We start from the raw sequence: 18245 nt of genomic DNA, 5'->3' as shown, positions 1-18245 counted from the left end.
CCCTGGGCTGCAAGGGTAGTTCATTGTTCACAAATCAATCAGTGTGACAGAAGACATAGAGAAGAGACAAGAACCATATGGTCCTCTCAATTGATGCAGAAAAAGCATTTGACAAAATACAGCATCCATTCCTGATTAAAACTCTTCAGAGTATAGGGATAGAGAGAACATTCCTCAACTTCATAAAATCCATATATGAAAAACCCTACAGCGAGTATCATTCTCAATGGGGGAAAGCTAAGGGCCTTCCCATTGAGATCAGGAACATGACAAGGATGCCCACTATCACCGCTATTATTCTACACAGTACTAGAAGTCCTAGCAACAGCAATCAGACAACAAAAAGAAATGAAAGGTATTCAAATTGGCAAAGAAGTCAAACTTTCTCTTCACAGATGACATGATCCTCTATGTGGAAAACCCGAAAGTCTCCATCCCCAAATTACTAGAACTCATACAGTAATTTAATAATGTGGCAGGATACAAAATCAGCATCCAGAAATCAGTTGCTTTCTGATACACTAACAGTGCAACTGTAGAAAGAGAAATTAGAGAATGGATTCCATTTACAATAGCACCAAAACCACAAGATACCTTGGAATAAACCTAACCCAAGTAAAGAATATATGTTCTAGGAAGTACAAAACACTCATGAAAGAAATTGAAGAAGACACAGAAAGATGGAAGAACAGTCCATGCTCATGGATTGGAAGAATAAACTTTGGACAATGTCTATGCTACCCAGAGCAATCTATACTTTCAGTGCCATCCCAATCAAAATGCCAATGGCATTTTTCAAAGTGCTGGAACAAACAATCCTAAAATTTGTATGGAACAAGAAAAGACCCCGAATCGCTAAGGAAATGTTGAAAAAGAAAAAGCTGAGGGCATCACATTGCCTGGTTTCAAGCTCTATTACAAAGCTGTGATCACCAGGACAGCATGGTACTGGCACAAAAACAGACACATAGACCAGTGGAACAGAGTAGAGAGCTCAGATATGGACCCTCAACTCTATGGTCAACTAATCTTCAACAAAGCAGGAAAAAATATCCAGTGGAAAAAAGACAGTCTCTTCAGTAAATGGTACTGAGAAAATTGGACAGCTATATACAGAAGAATGGAACTGGACCATACTCTTATACCAGACACAAAGATAAACTCTAAGTGGATGAAAGACCTCAGTGTGAGACAGGAATCCATCAAAATCCTAGAGGAGAACATAGGCAGTAACCTCTTTGACATTGGCCACAGCAACTTCTTTCAAGACTTGTCTCCAAAGGCAGGGGAAACAAAAGGGAAAATGAACTTTTGGGACTTCATCAAGATCAAAAGCTTCTGCACAGCAAAGGAAACAGTCAACAAAACAAAGAGGCAACCCACAGAATGGGAGAAGATAGGCAAATGACACTATAGACAGAGGGCTGATATCCAAGATCTATAATGAACTTCTCAAACTCAGCACACACAAAACAGATAATCACGTGAAAAAATGGGTAGAAGGGGGCGCCTGGGTGGCTCAGTGGGTTAAAGCCTCTGCCTTTGGCTCAGGTCATGATCCCCGCATCGGGCTCTCTGCTTAGCAGGGAGCCTGCTTCCTCCTCTCTCTCTCTCTCTGCCCGCCTCTCTTCCTACTTGTGATCCTTCTCTGTCAAATAAATAAATAAAATCTTAAAAAGAAATTGGTAGAAGACATGAATAGGCACTTCTCCAAAGAAGACATACAAATGGCCAACAGACACATGAAAAAATGTTCATCATCATTAGCCATCAGGGAAATTGAAATCAAAATCACAATGACATACCACCTTACACCAGTTAGAATGACAAAAATTGACACGGCAAGAAATGGCAGGTGTTCTTGAAGGTGTGGAGAAAGGGGAACCCTCTTACACTTGTTGATGGGAATGAAAATTGGTGCATCCATTTTGGAAAACCGTATGGAAGTTCCTCAAAAAATTAAAAATAGAGCTACCCTGTGACCCAGCAATTGCACCACTGGGTATTTACCACAAAGATACAGATGTAGTGAAAAGAAGGGCCATATGCACCGCAATGTCCACAATAGCCAAACTGTGGAAAGAGCCAAGATGCCCTTTAATAGACAAATGGATAAAGAAGATGTGGTCCATATACACAATGGAATATTAGCCATCAGAAAGGATGAATACCCAACTTTTGCATCAACATGGATGTGACTGGAGGAGATTATGCTAAAAGTCAAACAAAGTCTATTATCATATGGTTTCATTTACCTATGGAACGTAAGGAGTAGCATGGAGGACATTAGGAGAAGGAAGGGAAAGATGAAGGGGGAAACGAACCATGAGAGACTATGGACTTGGGGAAACAATCTGAGGGCTTTAGAGGGGAGGAGGGTGGAGTATGGGTGAGCCTGGTGATGGGTATTAAGGAGGGCACAGATTGCATGGAGCACTGATGTTATACGCAAACAATGAATCATGGAACACTACATCAAAAACTAATGATGTGCTGTATGGTGACTAACATAACAGTAATTTAAAAAAATTTCAGCTCGTCACAGCCAAGATCCATACTCCTCATTTATTCGCTAGTTTTTTATCCTTGGTTTGCCTGTGTATACCCTTGTGGGGTTTTTTTGTTTGTTTTGTTTGTTTGTTTGTTTGTTTTTCAGTCCAGATAAGCTTCTGTCTGATTTCTTAGAAATAGGACTCAAGTCACAACAGAGGCTTATAGATTGCAGGACATTTCAAGGGCATGTTGGAAAGCAGTAACTGTTGAAGGACATACGGTAATCTGTAACAAGAGTCACTTTCAGTTTGTTGTGTTTGATTAAGCCCTTCTTACCCATTATAATACAGGGATGAAATGTTCTCATATTCCCAGTTTGTGTTACTATTGTATCGGCTTCAGTTTTTCAAAGAATTAGACCGTGAGAAAGTAAACTTAATACAAAATCATGAAGCATAGTTGAGTCTCTGTTTCAGAAGCCGCCCCAAGCCACCCAGCTGGGAGGAAAACAGCTTTCCCCTGAGAGTCAGGCCTGGGTGGGAACCTCACTGCCGGTAGTGGCCTGCTGATGAGGTCCTTAACCAGCGAGCGCCCCCTCTGTGGAGTGGAGACGATCGAGCTGAGTTCCCAGTTCCCTCGGAGGGCTGCTGTCTGTGTAGTGCTGCAGGCGCTGGGTCCATCACCCCTCCGCACCTCTCCCGCCTCACACGGAAGCTGGTTCTTCAAGTACAGAGCAAGTTCTGTTTTTGGCTGCTTGGATGCCTATTAAGGTTTATGTCCTGTTAAACCTATTACACATGAATATTTTACAGATTAAAATAATCTGACTACTTCTCACATTTTAGAAGTTTGCTTTATTGTTATTCATAATTCATAATAAAAACATAATTTTTTTTTTCAAAAGCAAATTTTGATATAGAAAATAGGAAAAGTGGAGTGAGTTGTTGGTGAAGTCATGTGTTGGGCATGAGTTTGAATAATACCAGAGAATTTTATTTTTGAAATGATTATAACTTCGTGCCTCAAAATCTTTTACGGATTTTGCTTGTTCAGATCTAGGCTCAGTCAACACTGTCATCTGCTGCACAAATATGCATACAAATGGAAATTTTTTTTTAAAGATTGATTTAATTATTTTAGAGAGTGTGCACATGCAGGGGGAGGGGTGGGACAGAGGGAGAGAGATTCTCAAGCAGATTCCTCGCTGTGTGCGGAGCTTGATGTGGGATTTGATCTCACAACCTTGAGATCACGACCTGATCAGAAGTCAAGAGTTGGAGGCTTAACCAACTGAGCCACCCAGATGCCCCCATAAATTGAATTTTAAAAGAGACTAACAGTTTTCTTCTTCGTCTTTTTTTTTAAGATTGATTTATTTGACAGAGGGAGAGATCACAAGTAGGCAGAGAGGGAGGCAGGGTTAGGGGGAAGCAGGCTCCCTGCTGAGCAGAGAGCCCGATGATGGTCCTGGCTTGATCCCAGGACCCTGAGACCATGACCTGAGCCGAAGGCAGAGCCTTACCCCACTGAGCCACCCAGGCGCCCGAGACTGACAGTTTTCTTTAAGTCTCCAAATGTTAATATTTTTTATAGATGAAGTTACAGTTATTAATAGTACACAGTTGATTAAATGCAAAATATATCACAAACTAAATACATTTATATTACATATATTTAGCTAGTATATCACACTACCTAAAACATTTTTTCAAATTTGGACATGCATCTCTTATTGAAATGATTGAACTGTTTGTTTTTAAGTAGGCTCTGTGCCCAGTGTGGAGGCCAGTGTGGGGCTTGACTTCAGCCTGAGATCGAGAACTGAGCTGGGATCAAAAGTCAGATGCTTAACCGACTGAGCCACCCAGGCACCCCAGAACTGTTCTTTTTAAATTAGTTTATATGTCTGTGGACGAATATTTTTATTGACTAAATGAAGTAAGGTTTAGCCTCAACTCTAATCTTTTATGTTTTTTTTAGTAGAGAGGTAAGGCGGGGAAATTTTATTGACATAAATAAGTAGATAGTAAGAAATTTTGTTATAACTGTACTCAGTTCATTGGACTGCTCCTGAGTTTTAGGCTGAAAATTATGTACTAATCTGTCATCACAATAATTTTTAATGGTTTACCAGCTGGCAATAACACTAAATAAGATTTTAAATACTGCTCTTGATTTTGTTGAAAGCAGAGAATTGGAAACCATCAAGTATACCAAAAAGAGTTTCTCTGAAATTTATCAAATGACTCTTCTTATACACGTTAGTCTTTTCCTTAGAAGTACCTTGTTTAACTGTATTTAGAAATGATCGAGAAAATGGAAATATTGTTCATTTCAATGTACTTCTGCCAATAAGGGGTTTTGGTTAAAAACTGTATCACATCATGTATTTTGAATGCATTTGGCCAGGCCTCGGAGCTGCAGAGTTCGGTCGTTCAGTTTGCGGAAACCGTCCACCACCTGACCTGCCTTGGGGGCTCTAATAGGTGAACAGTAAATTATCCAGGCTGGGCTTGCTTTCGGTCTGAAGTCATTTGAGTTGGTGTTTGAAGTGAAGTGAATGTGATACACCTCTCATGACAACCATCTGCTTTAGAATTCTTCTAAAACGGATAGTGGGGGTGGGATTAGGCACGGCAGCCTGCTTGGAGAGTGCCACTGGGGCGAGAGAACACCCCACAGTCTTTGGTGTTGCCTTCTGATGCTCTCTTTGCTTTGTGGTAACAAGACTCTGCCTTAGGGAAAAGGCATTCATTTGCAGTGGCTGGGGAATGAAAGAGGCAGGATTTCGCAGTGAAAACTGTCATTCCTGCCAAGGCTGAAACTCCGTATTTCTAATGCCATGAGCGTTAGTTCCAGTAAACGTAATGCCATTATTTCTGATGTCATGACTTTACCAGAAACTTGCATAAGACAGGGAAGCCCCAAAGCCTCGTGTCTGGTTTATGATGCCTTGATTGAGGACCCCAGTGGTTTTAGGCCCCCCTCTTGCTGCCCGAGGGTCTATATTTTTCCATACTGTGGGGAAATGCACCATAGAAAGCTGGGCACAAAGGGGACAGAAGGGATGAGAGGAAGGGGAGCCTGACTGACTCCTTAACCAGAAGCACATTTCAGGCAGATGAGTTTTAGGAAAGAGAAGTCAGACTTCGGGGAAGTCCTTGAGAAAGTAGTCATCGTGGCCCCTTGGGAATTTTTTGTCTGTCCCTGGGTCAGTCCCGGTTTGGAGCTTGCCATTGCAGGTCTTGTCTCTCTCAGACGCTGCTGGAGGGCTCAGTGCTAGGCAGGCCCCTCACTTCACGGCGGGGTTCACCCGGTCGATCTCGGCCCTTCCACGATGCAGTATAGTCCCGTGTGCTGCTCCCTCCTCGCCTTTCGCCCATCTCATTCCTTCACGCGTCATCCGATTTCTGCTTCTGACACCCTCGGAAAGGCTTCAGTGATCCGCTTTCCTCGGTAGAGTCCAGTTTGCATTTCCGTGAGCCCCTCACGCCACATTCCTGGCCGCTCCCACCTTTTTATTCTCTTGGCTCGTGTATCGCCCTGTGTTTACAGGATAATTATTGTTTCTGTCTCTCTGGGGGAAAATTTTGTGCCATTGAATATTCCTATTCCCCCCAGTTTTACTCCTGGGCTATCTTCCCCCCCTTCACACAGTGTCCTTATGCGGAGTGTTCTCAGCTTAATTACCTGAGAGTCGGCGAGTCCCAGATCTCTTGTCTCCGCTCCAGGGGATTTTTCTGGGAACTTCCACATGGCCAAGGTGTAGAAGGACCAGGACGTGCAGCTCTGTTCTGACTTGTTGCAAAGTCCTTGCTTAAAGACAAGTGACGTCTCCCTGTTCCCAGAGCAAAAGTGCTTGAGTGTCTGAGGGAAAGTTTTCAAAGCAGGAGGAAATACAGGGACAGTAACCAGAAGAAGAAAAAGTTATAAAGCCAGGTAGTTTTCTGCTTTCTCTGGAGATGTGGGGCAGAAAAGATGGCGTTGGAAGTGTCTGTAAGTATCAAGGTTTTTTTTGTTTTGTTTTTTAGATTATCTGAAGATAGAAGGAAAACTGAGTTTAAGAGACTTAAAGAGGCTTGCTACATTCTATTTTTAAATTTAAAGCTTTTATGGAAACTATTTTAAACTTACAGAGTTGCATATATAAAACCGTACAAACACCTATGTACCTTTTATCCAGATTCACTGTTAACATTTTACCTCATTTGCTTTAGTGTTTGTGACCTGTCCATATCTAAATAAAATTATGCATGTGTATGTACGTACATGCTTTATATATTTGTAAATATATGTGACCTATACATGCTTTGTAGGTAAGAATGTACATATATGCTTTTTTTTTTTTCATTAAAGATTTTATTTATTTGAGAGAGAGCATGAGCGAGGAGAAGGTCAGAGGGAGAAGCAGACTCCCCATGGAGCTGGGAGCCCCATGTGGGACTTGATCCCGGGATCCCGGGATCATGACCTGAGCCGAAGGCAGTCGTCCGTCCAACTGAGCCACCCAGGCGTCCCTGTACATATACACTTAATTTATATATAGATTTATATACATGGATAGAGTGGTGCATGTTTTACCAGCCCTGTGTTAGTCAGCCGACCTAAAACTATAGCAGTTTTTCCCCTCCTGTAGAGGAGCGAGTCTAGGGAAGGTATTACATTTGCTTCTTTTTAGTCTTTTAATCTGAAATACTTCCATAGCCTTTTCTCATGTTTTACAATATTAATATATATTTTTTAAAGAATACACCCCCTCCCCTTCTCATGGATTTCTCATCTTGTGTTTGTCTGTTTTCTCATGATTGCTTTAAGATTGTGTATTCTTGACCAGAAGACAGCGTAGATGTTTGTCCCTTCAGAGTGTCACATCTGGGAGAACATGATGTCCCTCTGTCCCTCACTGATGTCAGGATTTCTCTTGCTTGTATCTTCTTCCCTGCAAATAATATGCAGTCTTTAAGGGGACACTGTAAGACAATACGGATACTCTGTCCCCGCTGTTTGGCTGATTCTCACATGATGTCACCGTTCCCTTGATGACTGCAGAACGGTGGCTTTCTCGTGCTGGGGCCCCGTCACCGTTTCCCACGGGCCCCAGCACACCGCACTAAGAGCTCCTTCCTATCCCATGGGCTTGTCTGTGTGTTGTTAGTAATAAACTGGGGAATTCACATTTTCAGTGGGTTTTAATGACTTAACTATATGCTTAAATTGTCCCAGATCTGACTGCTGGGAGCCCCTGCAGGCCGGCTCGTGGTCCTCGTGTCGTGCTCCCGTCTGTTGGTTTTGCTCACGCTTGTTTTCCCATCTAACGAGGTAGTGCAGGTGCAGCTTGTGCCCATCTGCCCAGCCCTGGAGTTAGCTGTTTGCCTGAGGGGCCTTTTCCAGAGGAACACCGTGAGAAACCAGGGTCTGCCTGTGAAGTGGCCTCGTTCCTGAGGTGTCGTTGCTTTGTGGCCTTGTTTCAGTGGACGGAGCTAGAAAATTGATGTATCGTGTATGTGCACACACATCTATGCAGATATACATGTTCATACATAAAATTAAAACATGTACACATAAGCATAGATTTGATGTCTTTCTAAACAGGATTTTAAAATTTTCAATTTTGTCAGGTAACGCACTGGGAATACATTTGATGTGGTTATACATTTAGTGTTCAGGCAGATTTTAAGTGTTGTCCTCATTTTATAAAAAGAGCGTGTGAAGTAGAGAGTAATTGCATTTAGGGCGCCTGGGTGGCTCAGTCGGTTAAAGCCTCTGCCTTCGGCTCAGGTCATGATCCCAGGGTCCTGGGATCGAGCCCCGCCTTGGGCTCCATGCTTAGCGGAGAGCCTGTTTCTCCCTCTCCCACTCCCCCTGCTTGTGTTCCCTCTCTTGCTGTGTCTCTGTCAAATAAAATCTTTAAAAAAAGTAATTGCATTAATTATGTGTATGGAAACATCCTCTGGCCTTTCCATAGTTTTTAAGTTTTAAATACTGAACTGATAATACTGGTATAATTGTGTTTCATAATTGGGATCTGGGCTCTTGATATGGTTCCAAGTATAGTTTTTTGTATAACGTCTACAGTTGTCCTCTTTTTAACGATAGGAAAGAGTGGTACTGAATACATTTGAGTCTGCTGTAAATGTTATTTCAGTATATGTATAGGAATTTTCTTTTATAAGATCTAATTCAAGTAGTTCAAAAGGAGCAGAGTTGGAATCATACCTACCATGAGAATCTTGTCTTGATGTTTCACTATAGAAGTTTATAATTTAAAGAACTGTGGTGAAGAAATACCACTTACATATGAAGGTGGTATCCAGCTTCCAGGATCCTTAGAAAGCATCAGCGTTAACTTTCTCCCTGAAGTACTGTGCCCTGCATGACGCGTGGCAAGCCAGTACCTGGCTGAGTGTGTGCCTGGAGAGGAGCTGGTCATCTCCCCGTGGAAGACGTGCCATCTTCAGCCGGACCGGACCGCTGATTTCATTGTATTAGACTACTGGCTTGATCGAAGCATCCAGAATTGGTGGAGGGAAAGAAGTGGAATTATTTAAGGTTTAATACGTATTAGATTAGCTTCTCATTTGAACCATTTTCCTTTAGAACAAAGTTCGGGTTTGTTAAGACTTATTTGAAAGAGAGAGTGTGTGTGAGTGGGGGAGGAGGAGAGGGAGAGAGAATCTCAAGCCAGCTCTGCCGCTGAGCAGGAGCAGACACAGGGCTTGGTCCCCGGACCCTGCGGTCATGACCTGAGCCACCCAGGCGCCCCGAGACCAGCGCTGAGTTAGGATTCCTGAAGTGCACGACTGCGTGGGTTGGTTGTGCCACATGCTTGTTCACTGGACACACTGCTGCATTTTCTTCCAGTTCTGTTCGGCTACGCCACCACCGTCATCCCCAGGGTGTATACGTACTATGTTTCCACGGCGTTATTTGCCATTTTTGGCATTAGAATGCTTCGAGAAGGCTTGAAGATGAGTCCAGATGAAGGTCAAGAGGAATTGGAAGAAGTTCAAGCGGAATTAAAGAAAAAAGACGAGGAAGTAAGTCATGGCAGTATAAAGTATCTGGACCAAAAAAGCACTCAGCTAAGCACCCTCACTGTCCTGAGGTTCGTCAGTGGCCGTCCCCCCCCCCGCCCCCCGTGTGATGTGTGCAGGCCACCCAGAAATGGCTTGTCGTGCCTGGTTTGCGATCTCAGAGCTGTCCGTGATGGGACTCGGGGCGGGTGGGGCTGTGGTGGGCAGGGACGCTGGGCAGAGTGCCGACCTCGTGTGGGCAGGCTCCCTCCTTCGAGATGATAAGCTCCCGCGAAGCAGGAACTATACTTTCTATGTTACGTGTCTTCCTACAGCATTGAGGAGGGTGAGCGAACAGTAAATCCTGATTTTGTGGCAGAGGAATGGGAGAATTGAGAGTATAGTGTTTGTCGTCATGTGTGAGAGGTTCAGAAGAAAAGTTTGGGGTCACACAATTTTAGTTTCTGGGAGCATAGTCCATAAAATTTAAATACTTTTTAAAAGAAAGATTAAGTAACTTTGTACTATTTTGATTTGCTTCCTGGGATTAATCTACCTCTCTCTCTCTCTCTCCTTTTAAAAATTTAGTTTCAACGAACCAAGCTCTTAAACGGACCAGGAGATGTTGAAACGGGAGCCAGCACGACGATACCTCAGAAAAGATGGCTGCATTTTATCTCACCCATCTTTGTTCAGGCTCTGACGTTAACGTTCTTAGCAGAGTGGGGTGATCGCTCGCAACTAACAACAATTGTTCTGGCAGCCAGAGAGGTGAGTGATACTTGAGAAACGGCCACTTCTGGATTAATAGTGAGACTAAGCGTGACGCTGTTACTTTGCTCCAGAGGACCCTGGACGGTCAGTCTGGGCCGAGGGACTGCTTCATGTGCTGGACTGTTTTAGACCTATCATCCTGATTCTCTTTAAAATGTCGGTGTCCCATTTCTGCATCAGATTTCATTCTGTGTCCCGGCGGAACTGGCGTCTTTACATTTCTCTTGTTGATCCTCTTCCCTTCGGTTTTGCCGGAATGATACTGGGGCAGTTGCCTTGACTTGGTTTTGTCTCTCCTTAGACCTGTAGTGTTGCGGGGGTCGCTCTACAAGATACCACTCAGTAGAACATTAACAACAGCCTAACTGTCCAGCGTGGGGAAGTTAGTTCGTTTATTTACGAAGTTCTGGGTAGTTCTGGGAGTATCCACTCCTCGGTGAGCAGAAGACCGGAGCTTGAGATGTTCCCAGTGCTTGTCTCTGGCGAGCGCGGTTACACTTGACTCCCTGAATACTAAGGCCTGAGTGCTCAACTAGAAGAGATTTCTGATCACTCTGTCCTCTCCTTTGCTCTAAAGATGCAGAACCTGAGGCAGACACTGGGCGACTTGTCCGAAGATAAGCCAGTTGGTAGCAGGGGCAAGGACTGGAAGCTGAGGCTCTCTGCCTTCTTGCGTTTCCTTCTAGATCTTGCTTGTAGTTGTCAGATGCCACTTATTTAAAAGATAGCTTTGGAGGGGGTTGTTTTTAAAATTTTAATCTTTCTTCTGGGAGGAATTTGTTTCGCATGAGGCATCTTACTGTTCATACTGGTTTATTAAGATGTCCTGGGAGGTGGTGGCAGAAAGTGGCGCTGCTGTTCCTTCTCCATCTCTTCTTGGTCTTAGTGGATACAGGGTCTTTTTTTTTAATCTGTTAAATTACACTTTTTACCCAGTGGTAGGATTTAGATAACAAGCTTGATTTGAAGGTGTCCTTAGCTCCTGGGGGACACCTGCCATAAAAGAGTAAGTTTCTTAACATCGGCCCCAGTTTCAGACAAGAACAAAGCCAGGACAGGGCTGAAGTCAGGCTGGGCCAGAAGCAAAAAAATGCTGTATTAAAAAAAAAAAAAAACTCAGTTTTTCACTCGAGTCCTGTATTTTAAAACTTTCTTGGAAAATGTCCCCATAATGGCCGTGCCCTATATTTTTTTGATCTCTAGCCTTTTTTATTGGCTTTCAGATGGCCAGGATTGGGTCGTGAAAGTAAGTGAGCTTTTGGTGGTGGTGGTGGGCTGTCATGATGGAAGAAATCACTGCATTTTTCTTAACAGTGTCGTCTGTGTGGCACAGAGGGCCTTTTGAAAGGTCCGGGTCCGCTGTGCCTGTGTTCCCTCGGTCCCGCCGCTATCTGGCAGCCTGGAGCGTGCTGAGCAGGCTTGCGTCTTCCGCTGTGTGACCAGGTTACTGCGCCCTGTTTTGTCTGAAGATGGGGCATTTCTCCACGTCATGGGGTGGTTGTGTGGATGAAGCAGGGAAGGCACGCGGGGGCCCTGCCACAGGGCCGTCAGCCACCTGCCCTGCTACCAGCACCGAGGGGACACGTAGTGAGCTCTTCAGCAGCAGACATACGGGTGTTCTGTTTTTGCTCCCTTAACATTCCTAACTTTTTTGGGTAATTTTTTGTACAAACCATGCTGAAATGCAGTTCAGTTCTTTTTTTTTTTTTTTTTTCTCATTTTAATCTGAACTATTCTTCCAACACTGCGTCTTTTGAGATGTTAATTAGGTACTAAGATTGAAAAAAAAAAGTGGGGTAGGGGATAAGGTTCCTGGGTCAAATAAATTTTGCAAATGACAAAGACTGAAAACTTCTGTATCAAAGAAACTGTTGGATTGTACTTAATCTGTTGATTTTTCAAGCATCACTTTGCAATAGAACGGCCCCATCTTGGGATGCCAGCTGAGAAGTGCGAATGCGCAGAATCTGAGCGCCGCAGTCCCGCCCTGCTGCCCCCCACTTCACGGGGGAGCGCGGCTCACCCCCCCCCCCCCGCCGTGGCAGTGCTGTCCCTGCTGCACATCGCCGCCCCGCTCCTTGTCCCCACTGGGTTGCTGAAATCTTTGCCTTTCTCCCAGCCCAGTTTTGTGAGCATTTTGGCATGCGCGAGTTTTTCTCGTATAAGAGTTTTGCCACTTTCCCTCCGTTCCGCTTCTCTTCCAGATGCCTCCCTCTCTCCCCTCTCCCCCGAGTCTCATGGGCTTGGCTCTGAGGGGAAACAGGTGTTGGTCCATTTTCTTGCCCTCTAAACCCACTGGCCCCCAGCGTCTGACCCCACCGGCTCTGTGGACGTGGGGCTGAGTGTTCACTGCAGCCACGGGCGGCCCCACGGTGGGGGCTCATCTCGGGAGGCTCAGTGCCTGGCTTCCTCCCGCCGGCTTCTTGGGGCCGCTCTGCCACTGCCCGCCCCTCACGGCTGCTTTCCTTTGGCTGTATTCGCTCTCAGGGTCATTCTCTTCGTTCACTCACCGTTGAACTCAACGGACTCCTGAACCTCTCCTCTCCACTCTAACTCCTGTCAGCACCCATAAACCCCTTCTTCATTCCTTCCACTAACTTTTTAAGTCATGCTGGTAGTATTGTAATTCATCCGGAGAACTGTGGGTGAGAAATACGGATACCAGGCCTGATTTTTCTCTTCCTTAACACCGAACACTCCCTTATCACTAAGGTAGATCACTTATGCCTCCTAAAATTCCCAGATCTACCTGGTTTTCTCTGCCTACAGTCTCCCTCCGCAGCCCAGGCGATAGCATCTCCCTTGACCACCTTACCTTTAATTTTGTTCCCTTCTAGTTCCCTTCCAGTTCACTCTCTGCACTAGACTTTTAAAGCCTAAACCTGTTCTGTGACTCTCCGGCTAAAAAACAACCAGTGTCTTAAAAAGTCCAAATTCTGGGGCGCCTGGGTGGCTCAGTGGGTTAAGCCTCTCCCTTTGGCCCAGGTTATGATCCCGGGGTCCTGGGATCGAGCCCCGCATCGGGCTCTCTGCTCGGCAGGGAGCCTGCTTCCCTCTCCCTCTCTGCCTGCCTCTCTGCCTACTTGTGATCTCTGTCAAATAAATAAAATCTTTTAAAAAAGTCCAAATTCTAAGCTTTTAGATAGGGTCCTTCACGAGCTGACCTCTACCATGTTATGTTCTATGTTAACATGGTCTGCAGTCGTCTCTTATCAGTGGCCTGTTGCCTTCTAGTATGTTCTCTCCTCCACAAAACAAAGTCAAATCTTCCTGCTCGTTCTTCAGGGCTTGCTTTTCTGGAAAGCTCTGGCTGGTCTTCCCAGTCTGAGCACCTCCACGTTGTGCTGGAAGCAAGCATTGACTGAATGAATACGATGTTCCTGGCGCGGAGTTAAAGCACCAAGGACACAGTAGGGAGGGCAGGCGGGCTCTGTGCTGTAAGGGCTCGCCTCGCCTCCTCAGAATAGCAGACAGCACCCAAGGGGAGAGAGGTCTGGGTGGAGTCCCATCAGCACTGGTCACTGTAGCGCCGTGAATGAGGTGTGGCCGTGGCCGAAAGGCCGTATTAGCGCTATTTCGATCTCAGAAACATTTCTGCCGCTTGTAGCTCTATTCCTAGATGTAGCTGGAACATATCCCTTCGAGCAGCTATTACACTTTTCATAAATGATACACTTGAACTCGTGGAGCTATTTTTAGGCTGTGTTGTTCTCCATTTTCAGTGACAACCCATTCTCAGGTAACCATTTCAGCTGCTTTCAAATGAGCGTTACTATACTTGCTTCCAGGACCCGTACGGTGTAGCAGTGGGTGGGACAGTGGGCCACTGCTTATGCACCGGATTGGCAGTGATTGGAGGAAGAATGATCGCACAGAAAATCTCTGTCAGAACTGGTGAGTCTTTGGTTTTTTATTCTTTTTTAAGTAGGCTCCACACCCAGCATGGAGCTCTCAACTCGAGGCTTGAACTCACCCAAGATCAAGAATCAGATGCTTAATTGGGAGCCATCCAGGCACCCCTTTTTATTAAATTACAAAGATAATACCATTTGTTTTAACTTCCAGAATTACTGAGAGAGAAAGGGGAGTTTAAGTTTTTACTTCTGGAGTACTCTTGGTCTCTGCAGTGATGATCTCCTAGAGGTCTAGTTCATTGCTGCTTCTGTTGGACACATGGACTGTTTTTTACATGCATAGATTTAGTAAAATACAAATTCATCTAAAAGCCTTATCGCATTTATAGTCACTTTTTATCAATGTATTTAAGTAAAAAAAATCATCACGTGGGAAATAAAACTTCCAGGCCTTCCAAGTGTGTTTTGTAAGATTGGGATTCATAGGTGGAGACGGTTTATGGATTCCACTGAAGAGTTCCTGTGTAGCTGAAAGGGCCTAAAAATGGAATAGAAAAAGTCTTCTTGCTTGTCAGAGGCTGTTGAACGTTTTCTAATAACTGGGTTTTGAGAGGAGTTAGAGTTCTATTGCTGCTTCTTAGCACTGTCTCAATTTTAATAGAACTGTCGTTTCTGGAAACAGTGCTGGAGAAGCAATGGATGATGACTGCCCAGTCGGGCGTATGTAGTATTCTCTGCTGTGGAAGTGTGGTTTGAGTGTTTCTAGTTTATTTCCAAGGTTAGTTCAAGAGATTGGAGGAATAATGGGCAACATCTGAGCTCCCTCAGAGAAGAATTTTGCCTTATTTCCCTTTTTTTCTCTTCTCTTACAGTGACAATCATAGGAGGCATCGTATTTTTGGCCTTCGCATTTTCTGCACTGTTTATAAGCCCCGATTCTGGTTTTTAAGAAGCCGTTTGCTCGTTTGTATTTCATTTAAGATGGGTAACTGTTTATGTACATAGTGCACGTTATAACTAAAAGTGACGGAAAAGACTGTATTTCGTAGCATTGATTTGCGAGTTTGTCCCATTTAATGAAAGTATTATGTCCAAAAGAAGTAATCACTGATTCTATTTGCAACATGGATTTTTAAGAAACCTGATATCTAAGTGTGGGTTTTTCTTTTCTCCGGCACAATTATGTTCATATGGTCACTGTTTGTTTTCTGTTTTTCTTTTCCCCATATTTTTGGGTTTTCTGGTAGGACAACGATACATAGAACCCCTGTACAATGGGGTCTATCCTTTATTTTCTTTTAGCACCGACCCCTTTAATGACGAAGATCTGTTTTCTCCTGGATCACTGAGTGATTTGCCTTAAAAGTTTTCTTGGGAGGAATGAATTTTTAGCTTTTAAAGTAGTTCCTTAAGCCAGAAAGCAGTGTAATCACAAAGTCTTTTAAAACTTTTTGTTTTTTTTTTTAAAGAATTAATAATGTATTACTGTTATGATGAGAATTGTTTGCCAGGTCCATTCTCCCTTTTTTTTTTTTAATTGGGTAGGACACCCAATATAAAAACAGTCAATATTTGACAATGTGGAATTACTAAATTAAAAGAGAATACTATGAGTGTATTCATATTTTTTCTATATTGAATAAACAATGTAACATAGATACAGTGTAAATAAAAGTGGTATGACCAGAGCTTGTTTTCCCTTGTGCATTTTATAAGTGAGTTTGTAACAGTAATTTATCAAAGTAGTAGTAATATTTATAGACCAGTTTCTAAAGTTGATGTTAAAAAACAGGAGCCAGGCATCTTCTAAAGCCTGTGTTTAACTACCTCAGATCACTCTGGGACATAGTAGCTACTAACAAGGTTAAAAAAAAAAAGTTGTATGGTAGAGCAGTGCGTCAGACCAGTTTCATTCTAGAGCCCATAACCACCAGTCTTTTTATCACCCTAACTTCAGTAATCACAGTCATGTCAGTCTAACTATGAATGATTGTATCCAAATAGCATCACCACTTCTCCCGGCCTCCTCGGTTCTGTTCCCATACGCAGTAGCCTGCTATTGAATAGCCTCTTAAAAGTAGCAACAGCACATATTGATGAAAAAGTCATTTTTGGAAACTCTTTTAAGGAGTTCTCTAGCCACCATAACAAGGGCCATTATAGGGTCGTAAACACAAGGCCCACGTGTAAAAATACTTCAGAGAAATTTCAGGCAAGACCCCAGAATACACCATTAACTCCCCTAGGACAGCCTTAGCTGATTAGAAACAGGGCCGATGAGTAATTACATTTTGTCTTCTGCAAGAAGAGACTGGATGATCCCTGGTTAGGCGGCAGCTGGTACCATCACAGCGCGGCCCGGCAGGACAGACAGCCTGGCCCGAGAACGAGCCGGGAACGGTCCTTGAGTAACAGCACAGCTCCCTGAGGCACCACAACCTTCTAACAGGACATGACTACTCACAGAATTTGGTAGCTCAGTCTTGAAGGTACAAGGTAAAAGTCGTGAATACTGTTAAGACTCCATTGCTGAATATAGGAAAAGAAAATGTCACTGATTTTAAAATATTTAATAGTTGTCCTTTAAAATCCAAAATAATGTGATTCGTGTAAGTTATGTGCCACATAAAGCAAGTGTTATTTTTTTGAGAAATGCAGGTGATACTGAAAAACATAGCACTGAGGTATTTTTTATTTTTAAAATTGAGTAAGGAAACAAAGTCTGGATCTAATTATTTTTACATTTACAAAAAAAAAAAAAAACAACCAATGCTACTGCTTGGCTCTTTTGCTATGATTTTCGGTTCTGAAAACATTACAAAAGTCTGTGGGAAAGAGCATTATAATAGGACATGTAGTTTTAAAAAACTATGCACATCATAACCTGGAGAAATGATCAGATACTAAGAGGCCTGAGTGGAGGTAGGCTATTAAGACATTTTACCTCTTCTCAAAGGACAGCTCTGAAAAACAAGGGTAAGCAACTGTTAACACCAAATTGAAATGGCAATCAACAGTAAGTTGGTAACAGAATGATCCACATTTTATATAATATTGTACTTCCAAACTCAGCTCTTGCAAATCACCAGAGAACCTAATGTAGCACCATGGAAACCATTCATTATCCCGTCCTGCTTCTGTGCAATGTAGGATTTAGGCAGAAGACAGTACCTAGAAAATGTCAGTCTCGTTTTTTTAATCAGTTTGGATTTCAGTTAAATATTTGCTTTAGGAAAGTAGGTGTTCTTAAAGTCAATTAGCCGTTTATAGCTCTACCCTTTTGGGAGTTTAAGAAAAATGGGCTACATCTAATTTTTATTTAAAACCAAGAACCAAGCAGTAAGGACAGCAATGTCAATAGTAGCACACTGAGAAACCACACAGAACATGAGAAAGAATTTGGTGTATGTTTTTACAGCTACTAACTGATGTTAACAATTAAAGATTTACAAAGATAAAACTTTTTTTGCACTAACTGGTTTCAGTACAACACTGAATGTGACTCGTCTTTGGGCTTCAATCTACATAGAGTGAATATGCAAGTGCCACATGAGGCCCTTCCCTAGCTTAAGCCATAGTAAAATAGATTTCAAAATCTTTCTAGAATGGTCTAAGAATTACAGCTGTTCTGGCTGTCATGAATTTAAAAAAAAAAAAGGACATTCCCTGGCCAACTGTTTTTGCTTGATTGTCTCGTTCACAGTGCATCAGTCACAGGGCGGTCCAGCCTTCCCTCCAACAGACTCTCCGACACTGGCGGCGACACTGGCGGCACCACTGCCCGCAGTGAGTCGCCCCGGCACAGACCGACTCAACACACACATACAACATCTGAATGTCATTTTTAAAGCGATGTCACAGTTTGTTTCCTCAGAAATTTAAAAGCATACATTTGAGAACATGACATTTTCAATGTGGCCCTCGGAGTTAAACATTTTTTACATGATTAAATCCAACTTGTGGTTGACATGCTTTCATTACCATTCTTGAAGGGGTCCCGGGAACTAGACCGTATGCCCTGTCCCTGGCGTGTGGGACTCACTCGGGGAGCCCTAACGTGGAAAATTCTGTTCCAACGTGTACTAGGTGGGAAGCATCCTCAGTTTCTAGC

General features: G+C 43.4%; 1 protein-coding gene across 1 annotated transcript in view; it reads left to right on the top strand.

The window, feature by feature from the left end:
* Nucleotides 1–15279, top strand: part of TMEM165 (transmembrane protein 165) — a 30316-nt gene extending 15037 nt beyond the window's left edge. The window contains exons 3-6 of the mRNA XM_032851382.1: nucleotides 9355–9530; nucleotides 10095–10277; nucleotides 14069–14174; nucleotides 15007–15279. Coding sequence (XP_032707273.1) covers nucleotides 9355–9530; nucleotides 10095–10277; nucleotides 14069–14174; nucleotides 15007–15083 — 542 coding nt within the window. The 3' untranslated portion in view covers nucleotides 15084–15279. The remainder of the gene's footprint in view (nucleotides 1–9354; nucleotides 9531–10094; nucleotides 10278–14068; nucleotides 14175–15006) is intronic.
* The last annotated feature ends 2966 nt before the right edge of the window (nucleotides 15280–18245 follow it).

The sequence above is a fragment of the Lontra canadensis genome, unplaced genomic scaffold (assembly GCF_010015895.1).
Source record: "Lontra canadensis isolate GAN:19392208 unplaced genomic scaffold, GSC_riverotter_1.0 scaffold1, whole genome shotgun sequence".
NCBI classification, from domain to species: Eukaryota; Metazoa; Chordata; class Mammalia; order Carnivora; family Mustelidae; genus Lontra; species Lontra canadensis.
This window is presented reverse-complemented; position numbering and strand designations above follow the sequence as displayed.